This window comes from Podarcis liolepis (genome assembly GCF_965112155.1).
Source record: "Podarcis liolepis genome assembly, chromosome: 2".
Taxonomy (NCBI): Eukaryota; Metazoa; Chordata; class Lepidosauria; order Squamata; family Lacertidae; genus Podarcis; species Podarcis liolepis.
The window spans coordinates 101,423,725-101,440,942 of record NC_139555.1 but is presented as its reverse complement, the minus strand read 5'-3'; the positions used below and the strand labels follow the sequence as shown (position 1 = coordinate 101,440,942).

At 46.7% G+C, this 17,218-nt stretch overlaps 1 protein-coding gene across 9 annotated transcripts in view; it reads right to left on the bottom strand.

Moving 5' to 3' along the window:
• CADPS (calcium dependent secretion activator) overlaps positions 1-17,218 on the bottom strand; it is a 356,444-nt gene that overhangs the window by 175,039 nt on the left and 164,187 nt on the right. For all 9 annotated transcript variants that reach the window (XM_083491182.1, XM_083491174.1, XM_083491178.1 and 6 more), the window contains exon 7: positions 6,130-6,241. In XM_083491182.1, coding sequence (XP_083347308.1) covers positions 6,130-6,241 — 112 coding nt within the window. The remainder of the gene's footprint in view (positions 1-6,129; positions 6,242-17,218) is intronic.

Sequence of the window (17,218 nt, the reverse complement as noted above, 5' to 3'; positions counted from 1 at the left end):
CAGTGTTTTCTTTTCTTCTGCCTCTGAGGCAACCCGCTCACCCCACCGAGGTGTGGTTACTCAAACTGTACACAACCTTCAAAGTATAGTTGTACCATGGACCAGAGAATCTTGTATTAGGTGCTATAAGAGTGAATGTTTTTAAATATACTGAAAAGAAGGTGGTTTTTTTATAAAACACCAAGTATGACTTCTAGTATGCTAATATATATGCTTTTGGTTGTGGTAGCATAAAAAGATGAAAAACAATGTGAAGGGAGAGAGGTTCATTTTATTGAATAAGATAAAGCTAAACATTAAGCTACACTGTAAGTTAATGGAATGAGAACTGTTTTAAATACTTGAAGAGGATGAAAAGGTTAAGGAAATGATAACATTTTATAAAAAGCTATGGAAGGTTAGGGAGACGATTCCGAGGTGTGTGCTTTGACACAATTAAAAATATCTCAGGAAAACTATCCACGGTTTAATTAATAGCCTCCCCGCCCCCCTGAGGGTTTATTCTGTATCTTGTTTCTGATATATTATTTGTTTTTCTGTTTGGGTTCTTGAAGAGTAAAGACATGTTCTTATCATTTTTTACTTTTGGCACCTCTGTTTTCCATTTCAGCTTGTTCCAATGACTCAGGAGGTAAAATCTCATTATTAAGCTTCTTATTATTCTGCAGCAGGATTAATCTCCTCCTAATGCATTAACCTTTAAGGGCACGTACTCTCATTACTCAGATGATTTCTATCTTTTCCCTGACTTGCTGTATTTGCCTAATACTGACACACAACTTCATCTTCCTAATATTCCATCGATCTTGAACTCTGCTGCTGATTCAACAGACTATACCTTTTTTATTTCTGTAATGGGATTAAAACATCTCAAGCACTGATTGCAGCAACAAACCTAATGTCTGTTTAAATATGTAGCTCAAATCACTAAATGCTTCCTCCAAGTCCTCTGACTTCAGCAAATTATTATGTTAAATGAATATTTTCTTTGCCAAGTTAAAAATAACATAGCATTTTTTTTCTTTCCTTTTTTAAAGTTATCCAAGACATAAAATCTTTAGAGGGCACCTCCCTGCTATGGCTACCCACTTAAAGGTTCTTTCCTACACAAGCTCCATGCCAAGTAAGAACTGAATTGACCCCAACAATCTCCTGTGGAGACCAACAGTATCTTGAGCCTAAGTTTCATTCACATTTCAAATGGAATACATTTGTTTGTGAGCTGGCAGTTAGTAGCTATATTTGGTCAAAATTTCCTCTTCTAAACATATCAGAATAATGGACACGTCTAGCTCAGGCCTACACAACTTGCAACCCAAATGCAACTCAGATACAGCTCCAGCAGAAAACTGTGTTGTCACTTCTACTTAACAACGCAAACATATTTCAGATAGCTTCAAGATGTATTGTCTGCTTTCCGCCAGTGTGGTACAGTGGTCAAGTTTGTCGGACTAGGGCCTGGGAGTAAAAGGTAAAGGGACCGACTCTGGGGTTGCGGTGCTCATCTCGCTTTACTGGCCGAGGGAGCAGGCATACAGCTTCCGAGTCATGTGGCCACCATGACTAAGCCGCTTCTGGTGAACCAGAGCAGCACACGGAAACGCCGCTTACCTTCCCGCCGGAGCGGTACCTATTTATCTACTTTGCACTTGCTTTCAGGGAGACCAGGGTTCAAATCCCCATTTCGCCACAAAGCTTGGGCCAGTCACTGCCTTTCAGCCTAACCTACTTCACAAGGTAGGTTAAATGGGAATTAAATGTGGAAGGGGAGAACCATGTGTGCCACCTTAAGCTCCATGGATAAAAAGGTAGGATATAAATGCCATAAATCAAGCAATCAGTGCCTCATGGTACAGTGGTGCCTCGCAAGACGAAAAGAATCCGTTCTGTGATTCTCTTCGTCTAGCGGTTTTTTCGTCTTGCGAAGCAAGCCCATTGACGGATTAGCGGATTAGTGCTATTAGCGGCTTTTAGCGGCTTATCTGCTGATCGGATCAGCTGATAAGCGGCTTAGCGACTTAGAAAAAGGGGGGGGGGGAAAACCCCCCGCAGGAACTCGCAAGACATTGTCGTCTTGCGAAGCAAGCCCATAGGAAATTCGTTTTGCGAAGCACCTCCAAAACAGAAAACTCTTTCGTCTAGTGAGTTTTCCGTCTTGCGAGGCATTCGTCTTGCGGGGCACCACTGTACAGTCGTTTGAGCTGAGGCAGTGTGCCATGCAGCTCCTTAGGAGCAAGGGGTTTCTCTTGTTTGGTAGTAGTAAAGAACCCCCGGTTAAGGTTCTGGAAGCTCCATTGGGTTTCCTGGAGAGGAGAGCCTAGGAGTTGGCTGCAAACTGAGCAGGTAAGCTCAGTCTCTATATAAATCATGCCCAAGGGTCATTACACCCACCATATTTGTAGTCTCAGGCAGGGAACAGAAAGAAGCTTATTGAGCCTTCATGGCTCCCCAAACATGCATGGACACTACGGGATTGGGCTATTAGCAAAACCAAATGCCCGTTCTTCTCAGATTTCATGGAACAATGATTTGTGGCTTGTGGACATTATTGCTTCTTGCCGTTATTGCCACAGCTAAATGGGAAGCATTGGGATAGCCGCTGAGCTACAGCTGAAATATTTTAAGTTCCAATCAAGCATGGAACTGGTCTCAAGAACACCTTTGGGGTTTTCCTCTTTTGGGGCTTCATTCTACTTTCAACTGCTTGGTTTGGCTACTTTTGGGACACCATTTTCTTCCTTCGCTCATCTGCAAAAAAACCCTGGGCTGTATTTATTTGAAACGCTAAACCATGGGAATAATTCTCTCTTGGAATAAATAAAAACAAATCTCTAAACACACCTACTTGTCTATTCATCAGGGGGAAGACAACAGAGACGCCTTCTGCCCACTGTGGGAGACACTCCTCTCATAGTTGAGGGGAAGTAAAGGCATCTCTCAGTCTCTGCACCTTAAAAGGACCTGCTGTTTAAAGACACAGATGGTCCTTATGTCCAAATTCACGCTTAGAGTGTGTGTGAGGGGGGTGAGTGAGGAGAAAGCAGAGGCAGACATAGAATTCATTGGCAATTATGTCTGCCACCAAGACAAATTGTGCAGCTGCAGGCTCTGGAGAGAGCGAGGGGGAAAATCAATGATGACTAACTGAAGTGTCATAAAGCAACAGAGAAGGAACATTCAGGAGCACTCTGTGTGTAGCTGATAGCACCGGGGAACAAGCTGAATCACAAAAAGGGGAATTAGTGTTATGAACCTTAGCAGCTGGGGGAGGGGGAGAAAGGGGCAGGTTGCAGTTAATTCAGCAGGGGCCCTGTTGCCAAATTTAGCATACTGAATTATTTACTGATCATCCAGCTGACATCACGTAATCAATCCCCAACATCCACAGCAGATCCTCCTGTCCCGGGCTGTTAAGGTGAAGTATTTTCCAGGACAGTCTGCAGCTTTGTATGTCTGCAACACAAGTTAGCTGAAGCTCAGGTAAATTTTAACAGCCTTACAATTTAGGCAATCCCATCTCTACTACTATAGGGATACGGGTGGCGCTGTGGGTTAAACCACAGAGCCTAGGACTTGCCGATCAGAAGGTTGGCGGTTTGAATCTCCGCAACGGGGTGAGCTCCCGTTGCTCGGTCCCTGCTCCTGCCAACCTAGCAGTTCGAAAGCACATCCAAGTACAAGTAGATAAAGAGATACTGCTCCAGCGGGAAGGTAGACGCCGTTTCCGTGCGCTGCTGTGGTTCGCCAGAAGCGGCTTAGTCATGCTGGCCACATGACCTGGAAACTGTATGCAGACAAACGCCGGCTCCTCGGCCAATAAAGCAAGATGAGCGCCGCAACCCCAGAGTCGGGCACGACTGGACCTAATGGTCAGGGGTCCCTTTACCTATCTCTACTCTAAAACAAACACCTGGAAGAGGCCTGCATTGACTGGTGGCAATGTGTGAAGAGGGCCTGACTTGATTTTTCATCCTTCTTTTCTTCATTGCAATAGCTTGCCTGAATTAAAATATCTCTTCGGTAGAAGAGAAATTAAACTTCAGCATCTTCTGTTAGACAAGGTGGGTTAAAGCATGTAGCCAAGATAGCTTACCCATCACTCGTGAGCTGATGTGTGGACCAGGGAGACTTAATTTCACATCTCCCACCAATCTTTCTGAAGTTACGGCAGCAGTGCTTGTATATTGTCTTTTTAAATTGCCCATTGCTGTGTTCTCCATTTATTTTTTAATGTTAAATAAAGTGTACTTCATTGAAGCCTTGTCCCTAAGTGTGGTGACAGATACATCCTACAAATTCGGCTACCGCACTTATAGTAAGCTCTTAAGTCAGGGGTCCTCAGAATTTCTACTCCCGGGGTCCGCTGGAGATGACTAAAGATTACTGAGGACAACCGGACACAAAATGGTAGTGCAGGAGCACATCCAGTTACAAAATGGAGGCAGATGTTGATGGGTCATCTGGCAATTAGTGACATCATTTTCTATTGATACCTGTACAAAAGCCCTCTTTTGAAATTGCTAAATTCTTTGCCACAGAAGTTTCCTTGTGGCGAAGAGTCCCATAGGTATTGTGAGTCAGTGTCGCTGTTTTAGACAGTGGTATAGGTTTTTTATTTTATATTTTTCGCTCTCCCTATGCCTCTCAAAGTATTTTTTACTCATTCATTGCCATTTCTTCTTTTCTCTCTTTCAAATTACACCTTAGCCCCCTGCAACTGCCAGTTTCTTTTATCCCTTCTCCCTGCTCCTTTTACACACACTTTTTTCTCCTTTTTTATCCCCTTCCTTTCTATTCCCAGTGTGTTATTATTATTATTAAGCTGATTTTAAAAGAAATCCATCTTTTACCTTTCCTCCTATGTTCCTCCAACACCCCCTCTGGCCTCACGAGAATTCATCAATATTTTAGTGTGATTTTCTTCTAATATACACATATTCGTGTGCAATTTTGTACAATAGACACATCTTTGCAAAGCAATTTCGCCTAATAAGATTTTGGTATGTTAAGTTTGCTAATATCTGCATTTTTATTTACCCTAATAAATGCATTACTTGGCCAGAGAACTTTACTGCAAAATTTGGAAATGTGTGAAATTTTGAATGATGGCTGGGTTTCAGTTCGAATATTGTTTCAGAAAGTACAAATTACGTCGGTTTGGCATTAAACAGGAACTGCCTTGGATTTCTCCCTCATCCCTAGTCACTGGTGCTTTTGCCAGCCTAACCAGGAGATGGGTCAGGTGAGTGAGGAGGTGCTAAGGCCTACTGGTGGCCTCTAACCCACCTTTTGTGGGTATGTCTAATTGGGTGTGTAGCTGTGCACCAACAATTTAGACATTATGGCTTCAAGCTATAAGAAAGGAGATTCCGACTAAACATCAGGAATAGCTTTCTGACGTAAGAGCTGTTCAACCGTGGAACAGATTCCCTCGGGGGTCCCATCCAGCTCTATGATTCTATGTGCGACACACACCACACTTTATTTGAAACAAAGACTTCAACCAATCTCCTCTCTGAAATTCTTTAGTGATTGCGATGCTTACAAGGAACCAATCTAGCTCCTTCTTTCCCAGCCCAGAAAGCTTGTCTTTTAGCTCTAGAACAAACTCTGTTCTCCTTTTCTGTTCTGCAAATGTGCATTTATGTGTTTTATGTGCTTTCCCAACAGCTGCCAATATTACTGTATTTTTTGCTCTATAAGACTCACTTTTCCCCCCCTAAAGGGGGGAAATGTGTGTGCGTCTTATGGAGCGAATGCAGCTATCACAGAAGCCAGAACAGCAAGAGGGATTGCTGCTTTCACTGTGCAGCGATCCCTCTTGCTGTTCTGGTTTCTGAGATTCAGAATATTTTTTTTCTTGTTTTCCTCCTCCAAACACTAGGTGCGTCTTGTGGTCTGGTGAATCTTAATAGAGCAAAAAATACAGTACTTCCTTGTCTGGGGACGTTCGGTAGGCTGCAGTTCTTAAAAAGCTATGCCAGAGATGAAATCTTCTAATTTGCAGCACTGCGGGTTAGAAAGCCTGTGTTCTTTTGCGACCTGGTTTCATAAAACCGCTACCCCTGATGGGCGGCGGGGTTTTCCTTCTCCTGCAAAGCAAATCTGAAGAAGCATCGCTGCCCTTACCCGCCCGAGTTCTTTGTCTTCTAAAGCCAGCACGCCGGTGCTCTCGGTAAACAGCTTCACCTTCACTGCTGGAAGGGCGTGCGTCGTGCTAAAGTCACCTTGAGTCCCCCATCTGTGAAAACATCCAAGATGGAGAAAAAGCATGAGGCAAGAAACACAGTCTGCCAACCCAGCCCCGTCACCTCGGGGTGGAAAAGGTTAATGCAAATGTCACCAACTGTCTTAGGCATTAAAAAAGCAACAGGAGTGACATTGTGCTAATTAATGAAGTTGGTAAGAAAAACTGTAAGACAACAACTCTGCAATATCACAAAGCTTCCTCTGGGAAGGCAACAGAATAGCATGAAGCAAAAGCTCGAAGAACACACACATCCACACGCGCCACGGATACACAAATGCGCTTTTATTTATTTTTGCAAGTGAGCAAAATAAACCCGATGAACATAATTTAGCACTGAAACTTCGCACAGAAGTTGCGGAGCCATCTGGATACTTACCTGTCTGCCACTGCTAATTTTCTAGAGAAAGAGGTGCCGTAACTCATCATGAACCCTTGTTCTCCCCAAATTTGCAATGGCGCCCACCTGAGAGGTGCCAGAACTGAGTTCCGGCAAGTTCCAGCTAAAAAAAAAAAGCCCTTCCTGTCTCCCATTACTGAAATAGCAGAGTGGTTGCAGACAATAGGAGTCTAGTAAATGAGGCATCTGGGAGCACAAGAGGCCTGCTCAGGCAGCACTCAGGATTAGAACCAACATGGATACAGCAAGGTTGCCTCTTCCAGGGTTCTGACTTGTGTGGGGATCCTCCACAGAGGCAAAAGGTTCCCCATTGGCAGAAGTTCACCTTATTGGGTGTGGGGCGAGGAAAAAACAGCACAGGTAAGGTAAAGGACCCCTGGACAGTTAAGACCAGTCAAAGGCGACTATGGGGTATGGCGCTCACCTCACTTCAGGTGGAGGGAGCTGGTGTTTGTCCACAGACAACTTTCTGGGTCATGTGGCTTCTGGCGCAATGGAACACCGTGACAGAAACAAGAGTGCACAGAAAAGCCATTTACCTTCCCGCCACAGTGGTAGCGATTTATCTACTCGCACTGGTGTGCTTTTGAACTGCTAGGTTGGTAGAAGCTGGGACAGAGCAATGGGAGCTCACCACCGCTGTGCAGCTTTGAACCGCCGACCTTCCGACCGGCAAGCCCAAGAGGCTCAGTGGTTTAGGCCACAGCGCAACAGCATAATCTCGGAGTCAGGGCTTAATGTTGAGCCCCGTACCCCCACTCTATCTGTGTATAGTGTTGGATGCCGGGATGCCAAAGAAGGATGGCCAGAATGGCCAGTTCTAGTGCTTCATTAAAGAATGTAGGGTATAAATAATAAAATTATTAATTATTCTTTACAGCAAAGCAGCCTGCCAGTTCTCCTAGCCTTTGCGGGCGCGGGACGGACACCACAGCAAGGAGATGGCTTGTCTGTGCCCGAGCAAACATGAACATATTCTTTATACACAAAGCAGTATATGTCACTTTGTCTAGGATTTCCCATCACTTCACCTGCCCAAATGAGGGCATAGGTGGCAAATACCCAGAGATAGATCCCATTTCTGAGCTCAGAGCCTAGCACTGATAAGGATAACATTAAGTAAGCCAGTTAGCTTATGTCAAAGCAAGTGAATATAAACATATATGAACTTATTGCTTCAACCTTTTAAAAGAGGGATATTCAATTAGAGGTGAATATTGCTATTAAACATAGTTCCCAATATTACTTTTGGTGAATTTGCAAATTGGCTACACCAGGTGTTATGCTCTACCAACTGCACTGGCTCACAGTGGAGTACAGGGTCAGGTTTAAGGTGCTGGTTTTGACATTTAAAGACCTATGTGGCCTGGGACCCTTGTACCTACAGGACCGCTTCTCCTGGTATGCCCCGCGGAGGACCTTAAGGTCCACAAATGACAACACTTTGGAGGTCCCAAGCCACAAGGAGTTTAGATTGGTTTCAACTAGGGCCAGGGCCTTTTCAGCACTGGCCCCGACAAGGTGGAACGCTCTGTCACAAGAGACTAGGGCCCTGCGAGATTTGACATCTTTCCACAGGGCCTGCAAGATGGAGCTGTTCTGCATGGCCTTCAGCTTAGACTCACTCTGACCCCTTATATGGAATTTGGTATATAAATTTTCCCTTGGCTTTTTTTGCTGGCCCATGTAGGACCAGCATCGATAGCTGGCTCAGGTGAATATCTGATGTTTCGTCCCTTTATGGTCTTGATTTATGGGCTACTACTAAAATGAGGCTGCATTTTAAGCTGTATTTTAAGCCGTATTTTAATTAACTGTTTGTTTGTTTGTTTGTTTGTTTGTTGTTTCTATTACATTTTATTGTAATTCATGTTTGGTGTTAGCTGCCCTGAGCCCAGCCCTGGCCAGGGAGGGTGGGGTATAAATAAAAATTTATGATGATGATGCCAAAAAATTGTTAAATACATTTTGGGAACTTTGGGCAGTTGAATCAGGCCAATAGACAGTCTGACTCCCTCCTTTGGTGATCCTCATAGAACTCTGGCCCAGTGATTGCCATTTGATTTTGAATTGATTTTAGAATATTGATTTTAGAATGCTGTGTTACTTTTATTGCTGCTAGCCGCTCTGAGCCAGGCTCCGGCTGGGGAGGGCGGGATATAAATAAAATTTTATTATTATTATTATTATTCATCCAGAATCCTGTTCTCATAGTGGCCAACCAGATATCAAAGGGAAGCCCTCAAGAAGCAGCTGAGCACCTGCTGGAGTTTCCAAACACTCTTCAAGGTCAGCCCCGCAAAGAGTACACTGCAGTAGTCCAATTTGGATGTGACCAGGACATGACTAACATTTTGTACTATTCAGTCCACTTTATCCCGAGCCACTTGTGGTACCCTGTAAATCCTTTAGCACTTTTGTCAGAGGAGGAGTGTTCAGGATGCTGGACTTAGAACATTCTCTGCCTTATTGGTTCATTCCAGTTTAACAATTCATAGCAGGATTCTACTCTCCAGCTCTGGAGAGATCACAGGGAACTTTTCATTATGGCTGTGATTGATTTTCAATAATCTTCACAGCTCATTTAATTTTGTTTCTCGAACTTCCAAGCTGCGCTAACATTTTTATTTTTTTTAAACAAACGGTTCATTTGGTCTCGGGAAGGTAGGCAGTTCTCTCCTCTCCCCATCTCTCACGTAATGAAACTCACCTACAGCTTAATAAATCTTGAGAAATAGCCTTAATATTGCCATTCTGTGTAAAGAGACACCATAAAGAACATCGTGGCCCAGCTCTCTCCTGTTTCCTCATGTCCTCCAGTTTCTTGAAGGAAAACAGGGGCACTCCGTTGCATGAGTTGGTGGAAGGAGGGGCCCTGTTTTGCAGCCCAGAGGCAAGGCTCAATGGATAATGGTGGGTCTTGAGCAGGGAACCTGTGGCCCTCCAGCTGCTGTTGGACTTCAGCACCCATCAGCCTCAGCCAGCAAAGCCAGTGGATAGGCATGATAGGAGTTGTAGTCCTGCAACATCTGGCAAACCATAGGTTTCCCATTCCTGGACTAGTGGCTTAAACTTTTCAGAAATGCTGAAGTTGTTGGGAGAAAAACTACCTGTACTTTCTCATCATGAGAGAGCCAGTGTGGTGTAGTGGTTAAGAGCGGTGGACTCATAATCTGGTGAACCGGGTTCGCGTCTCCCCTCCTCCACATGCAGGTGACCTTGGGCTAGTCACACTTCTCTGAAGTCTCTCAGCCTCACTCACCTCACAGAGTGTTTGTTGTGGGGGAGGAAGGGAAAGGAGAATGTTAGCCGATTTGAGACTCCTTAGGGTAGTGATAAAGCGGGATATCAAATCCAAACTCTTCTTCATCAAACCCAAACTTTTTTACAATTTAAACAGGGGGGCTGGGATGCCCCTGTTTCAAGTGTTGTTACTTTCTGCTTGAGATTTCACTGTTTATTAGGATGCAACCCTATGCAGCATTTACTTGAGAAACAGTCCACTCTGTTGGACCTTGGAGAAAACAGGCTTGCCGTTCTGCTTGCAGAGGTCTGTGGAGCATAATGCACTTTTAGACATAAATGTTTCTGCTTGTGGCGCGAATATCTCCAGTGTGGTACACAGCTTGTACTCAGTCCCTCTCCTTGTGGCGCACAAAAGTAATTGTGGGTTAACCTCTAAGGACTGACAAGTATAAATAACAGTACATAATGTTTCTGAGCTGTAAGATTGTGTTTTAAAAAACTTCTGACTATTAACTCTGTCTGGCATTTTAAAACATGAGAAGAAGAAAGTTTCGAAAGTTTTGGCCTTATCAAAAGCAGAAAATATTTGAAAAACTATGTGGGATGTGATACTTTCTCCTTAAGCAGGGATCTGTGGTCCTCCAGATGTTGGCTCCAATTCCCACCATCCCCAGCCAAGCCTAGTTGGGGATGACGGAAGTTGTAGGCCAACAACATCTGGAAGGCCACAGGTTCTCCACTCCCGACCCAAAGTGAACATTTACAAGCCCACTAAGTTTGAAATCACCATTTAAATGGTTCTGACCAATTACATTCTGTACTGATGGTTGCCTTTTCTGCAATCCTCGAAGTTGAGATATGTGCAGTAAAGGGAAACGGAAAGCATACATCGTGCATTCAAGTTGCCAGCATTCAACGGAAAGATGGTTGGATGTGACTGTGTGCAGGCACATAAAGCAAAACACAGATGGTGAAACTAATTTTAGGGCTACCAGAAAAGGCAGTATTGCTCTAAGTGGTTTGTTTCCTTGACAATTTCTCACTGTGTGCTTCTTAACCCATAGAATAGCACTGTTTCCTAGATATGCAGACGCTCAGAATGCGGCATTTGCTACTTATGATACACAGCCTTCAGCAGGCCTGCATAACAGCCATCTCAATTAACTTTAGGTTGGTGATCTATGCATGAATGATTGAAAACATCCAGATTGGTTTCCCACCCCCAGGAGTGACAAAACTATTGGGCTCAGCTGAATGCTGTGCATTACTTCTTTAACCTTCTGTCACTTCTCTACAGTGGCACCCCATTTCCTAGGTCCTGTGCAAGTAAATGAGGCCCAAAGTGAAAGAAATGACATATACATATACATATACATATACATATACATATACATATACATATACATATACATATACATATACATATACATACACACATACATATGTAGAGGTATGTAAAACCTCCTATTTATTCTCATAAGATTCGTGCCTTCCCAAGCATTGGCATTGGACGTGTGATATATTTATGCAAAGGAAAATACAGTTGTACCTTGGAAGTTGAATGGAATTCGTTCTGGAAGTCTGTTCGACTTCCAAAACCTTTGGAAACCAAAGCATTGCTTCTGATTGGCTGCAGGAAGCTCCTGCAGCCAATCGGAAGCCCCGTTGGACGTTTGGCTTCAAAAAATAGTTTGCAAACCAGGAAAGTCACTTCTGGGTTTACGACGTTCAGCAGCCAAAACATTTGGGAAATAAGCTGTTTGAAAACCAAGGTAAGACTGCATGTGATTTGCGGAAAGGCTTGACATTTATACTAGAAGGAATTCAACATCACACAAAGGTGTTTGTTTCATCACGGCAGACACGGTATGGCTTGCCGGATGGAACAATCCCCCCTCTCTAAATAGTAGTTCTGAGAACCAGGAGTTGCTGGTACCATCTACCTGGACCAGGAGAGGAGCCTGGCCTCTTTGGTCCTCTTATGTCTTGTGATACCCAGGCCAGGTGTTTAGCAACACACTTCAAGATCAGAGAGGTTTTTTTCTGGGGCCACTGCAGGCCTGTCCTAGGAATAATAGGAACAATTGTGCTGGGAATAGGTCCTTTTCCTGCACACTGTTGACTCATTCCTTTCAACAAAGAGCCTTCACTTACAGCTCCCACAGCCAAGAAGTGAAAACTTTTGATTAAATAATGTTTTTGGAAGTTTTCAGTGTCGCTCATTTTCAAGGTGTTAAACCAGTCAGAGAACCTTTTTTACAGTGAAAAGTGGTATATGCAATCCATAATATGAATGAACTAGGTGGCTTTGAGCAAATAAAGATTTTTCCCCCCAACCTCAGTCTTTAGGCTTTTTGGGGAAAAAAGAAATAGTGACCCACCTCACAAATGCAACAAATTAATAGGAGGAATAGTATCAAATTTAAACCATTCTTGAGGGGCGGAAATGCATGATAAAACTATTTTTCACCATCTCACCCCTTGATTTTTCCTGTAAGACCAACTGCAGTCATTAACAGTCAACAGGTTTACCACACCTATCAGTCAATCACCCATTCCCACCACCCTTCTGAGTAATACCCCTCCCCACCCTCTCACTATTTATAAGGGTCTGGTGACTTCTGTTTCAGTGTATCTGAAGAAGTGTGCATGCACACGAAAGCTTATACAGTGGTGCCTCGCAAGACGAAATTAATCCGTTCCGCGAGTCTCTTCGTCTTGCGTTTTTTTCGTCTTGCGATGCACGGCTATTAGCGGCTTAGCGGCTATTAGCGTCTTAGCGCCTATTAACGGCTTAGCGGCTATTAGCGGCTTAGCAGCTTTAAGAAAAAGGAAACAAACTCGCAAGAACTCGCAAGACGTTTCGTCTTGCAAAGCAAGCCCATAGGGAAATTCGTCTTGCGTAAAGACTCAAAAAATCTCTTTCGTCTTGCGCGTCTTTCGTCTTGCAAGGCATCCGTCTTGCAAGGTACCACTGTACCAGAACAAACTTACTTGGTCTATAAGGTGCAACTGGAAGGATTTTTTTTTATTTCATTCTTGAAGGAGTTAGGGGAACCAGCAGAGGGCAGTATAGGCATGGAATATTCTACCAGTTGTAGAATTCAGCTGAAGACAGACAATAGGATTTGAAGGTTTGACAGAGGTGTTGTTATCAGTAGATGCACTCATACAGTTGTCCCACTACTGTCTCTGGCAAACAGATTTGTGAATCACTTGGGGTGGGGAGAGAGGGAAATGTATTGCCTGGAGAATGTATGAGTTCCTTAGGAAGTGATTTCTACTAAGTACAGAGATATAGCAGTTAAACTGCAGTAAAGTCTCTGTAGATACCTATGGTGTTTGTGTGTGTGCAGCAATAGTTGTTGTCAGGGGTTCAGAGACAGAGACACAGGTGAGGGAGGAGACGGAGAGCGACGAGGAAGAATCCCAGGACAGTGAGGAAGAGGAGGACAATGACTTGAGATCTTCCATGAGTCTCTCAAGTGAATCGGAGGATTCTCAGGAGGGGGCGCCCCTAGTCAGGACAAGGGGGGTCACAGGGGGGACCTGCCAGGAGCAGGGAAGCAGCAGGGAAACCCCGAGCGGGAGTGGGAGATCGGGGCCGACTTCCCAGCAGGAACGAAGGGAAGAGAGGGGGGTTCCCAGTGTGACACACGGAGCGGAGCAGGAAAGAGACAGGGGAAGGAGATCTGGGGAGAACGTCCTGCCGGAAGAGGGGGAGAGTAGTACAGGGAGTAGTGTCAGTGTCAAAAGGAAGGTCAGGGGTAGCGAGCGCGCGCCAAGTTCAAATGTGGAGGCGCGCGGAAATGAAGAAAGCCCGGAGGAGGAGCCCAGCCCCAAAGCACGAAGGAGGGGGGAACAGGCATCTCAGGAATCCGCTTCAGGAGAGAGCAGGAGGGAAGGAACCCAGGGGGGCAGAAAGACCCTGCGGAAAAGGAAAGACAGGAAGAGGTGGTCTAGCACAAGCCTCTTAAGTTGGTGCAGGGGAGGGAGCGAGTCAGAGGGGACTTCAAACGTCTGACGTTAAAGACACGGGGCTGCACGCCTCGGTTGTGGAATCTATAATGAACTGCAATAAACATCCCTGTATATAAGAAGAGCTTGGCGTTGGTCTTTTGTGAGCTGAGACCTGAGGCAGCCCCTGACAGTAAGTCCCCTCCAAAACTACGCAAAATTTTTTTTTGCAAAGCTCACGAAGTTTGGCAGCCCTGAGTATGGAGCAGCAGATAGCTGAGCTACGCAACGCAGTCTCCCGGCTTACCACTGAGGTAGTGGTCTCCCAGAAGAAGGGGGAAGAGGCAGAAAAGCGGTGCCAAGATCTGCAAGCCAGGTGGGATCATGCATGCCAGGTGGGGTTCCCGGGGACCAAAGCGGCTGGAGTAGCACTGGGCAGAAGAGGGGGCAACTTGGTAGCCCACTTCGATGGGAACCTGCAGCAATACCCCAGTTTTAAAGCAGACGTAGAATATGCGTTGCACTTGCTTCGCGACGACTTTAAAGATGAGGAAGAGAAAGTGGGGTTCATTGTGTCCCACTTGCATGGGGAAGCGAGGGCTTGGTTGCGCAATCTGTGGCGTGAGGATTGTCCTGCTCGAAGGGACTCTGATGAATTTATCAAATGCATGGACGCTTGCTTCCAGTCTAGTGTGGATGTGGATGTGGCACGCCATCAAATCCATGGTTTAAGGCAGGGCAAGGCTTCCGTACGTCAGTATCATGCTCGCTTCTTCGCCTTGCTGAATGTGCTGCGCTGGGAGAAGGATTCTTTGGCTGTCAGAGACTTATTTTGGGAGGGGCTATCTGGCCCTGTGAAGGACGAGTTGGCTAGGGGGGACAGACCTAAAACCCTGGCAGACGTGGTGCAGCGAGCGCTTGCCATTGGAGTGCGCCAGGAAGAACGCCCTTGGCGCAATGAAGGGGGTAGCCAGCTTCACGCACCGCCCAGAGTGCCTCCTTTCTTTCCCAGAGATCCAGGACGTCCGCGTCTCTCCCCTCAGCTGCAGCCAGGGGAGGAGCCTATGGAACTGGGGAGTGCTAAGGCTCAGTCAGTGGCCGGAGCCCCAGCGTCTGGAACAGTCAAGAAGAAGCCTCCTAGAGGGAACAGAAAGTGTTACATCTGTGACTGTGCAACGCACATGGCGAAAGAGTGTCCCCAGAGGCTCCGGCAGCACACTGCAGCCTTGGCAACAGTAAATGCAGCAGCACAGCATGAAGAGCTGTTTCAGGGAAACGACAATGCCTGGCTGGAATCAGCAATGTTGGGGCACAGCCAGGCAAGTCAGTAGAGCAGTCCCCAGCGCTTTTGCAGCCTACAGACCCCCTGCCACCCAAACCTGTAGTGCAGCTCACTGCAACCCTCCAGCTACCTAATGGACGCACCCTGGAGGTCCCCATCACAATTGACAGTGGGAGCAACGCAGACTTCGTGGGGGTGCAGTTCGTCAAGCAGCATCGCATAGAGCTTCTGCCAGCCACGCTGCCATTGAACGTCGTCACAGTGGATGGCAGGAAACTGCTGGGGGGGCAAGTGGTACAACAGACGCCGCCCATGGTGATGCAGATTGGCAATCACCGAGAAGTCATCAGTTTCAACGTCACCCGCCTGTCAGACACGCCTATAGTGTTAGGCATGAGTTGGCTGGATAGGCACAGCCCGACCATGGCGTGGTACCAGCGGCAGCTCACCTTCGGCTCGTCCTATTGCGCGCAGCATTGCATCCAGACCGGTCAGGAGGAGGAGGGCCAAGAGGAGGGGCAGCAGCTACGTCTCAGCATGGCGCAAGCAGTACCCCTCAAGTACAAGGGGTTTTTGGAGGTTTTCTGCGAAAAGGAGGCTGACCAATTGCCACCTCACCGGCCCTACGATTGCGCTATTGACCTCTTGCCAGGGACAACACTGCCGCCTGTGAAGCTGTATTCCATGTCCGAGGAGGAGCTGCAGGAGCTCCGGGAATTCATAGACCACAATCTGCAGCGGGGATTCATCCGAGAATCGAAGGCTGTAGGGGGCAGTCCTGTGTTTTTTGTGAAGAAGAAGGACACGCCCCAAAAGAGACTCATCGTAGACTTCAGATTCATAAACTCAAAAACAAAGCCCGCGGCCTTTCCCATGCCCAAGATCGACGACCTGCTCGCGACGGTGCGGAAAGGGAAGATCTTCACCAAGTTGGATCTCCGCGGAGCTTACAATCTCATACGTGTGCGAGAGGGTGATGAGTGGAAGACGGCCATGTTCACGCCGTTGGGCACCTACGAATACAGAGTTATGCCGTTTGGTCTCCAAAATGGCTCCCACTTTTTCCAAGCTTTTATGCATCATGTGCTGGCGGGACTCCTCTACAAGAAGTGCGTATGTTTCCTCGACGACATTCTGATCTTCTCAGAATCGCCGGAGGCTCACGAGAGCGACGTGAAGGAGGTCCTGCAGAGGCTACGGGAGCACAGGCTCTACGCCAAGTTGGAGAAGTGCCAATTCGACGTGACGGAGGTGGATTTTCTGGGCTATAGGCTGTCCGACAGGGGACTAGCCATGGACAGTGCCAAGGTCCGCGCGGTGTTGGACTGGAAGAGCCCGCGAAATCGGAAAGAGGTCCAGAGGTTCGTCGGCTTCGCCAACTTTTACCGCAAGTTCATCAAGGGTTTCGCCAAGGAGACGGCAGCTATCACGGACACTCTCAGCTCCAAGAAGAAGAAGTTCACCTGGACGGACCAAGCGGAGCAGTCCTTCAGGAGACTTAAGAGTCTCTTCGCGTCCGAAGAACAGCTGCTACACGTGAATCCTGGCAGGCCCATGAGGGTGGAGACTGACGCATCTGACAGAGCGGTGGGGGCCGTCCTCTTACAGGAAGACCCGCAGGGAAACTGGAGGCCCTGTGCTTTCTACTCCCGGAAGCTCAGCAAGTCGGAGCAGAACTACACCATTTGGGACAGGGAGTTGCTGGCCATCCACGCAGCTTTCAAGGCGTGGAGGCACTTTCTCATCGGAGCCAAGCACACCGTGCAGGTCCGCACGGACCACAAGAACCTAGAGTACTGGCGCACGGCGAAGCTACAGAGCCAGAGGCACATACGCTGGGCAGAGTTCTTTGCGGATTTCGATTTCAGGATAGAGTACATCCCAGGCGACAACAATGTCATAGCAGATGCGCTCTCCAGGAAACCGCAGTATCTCGAGGCAGCGGCACCGGTGGCAGCCAAGCACATTTTTGCACCGCAGGCGTGGGCGTGCGCTTCAGCCGCCGTGGACCTGGAGGCGGTGCGTCACGCGTTGCAGGCGGATCCATTCGCACAGTCCAAGATGGAAGAGGTGCGGAGGGGCACAG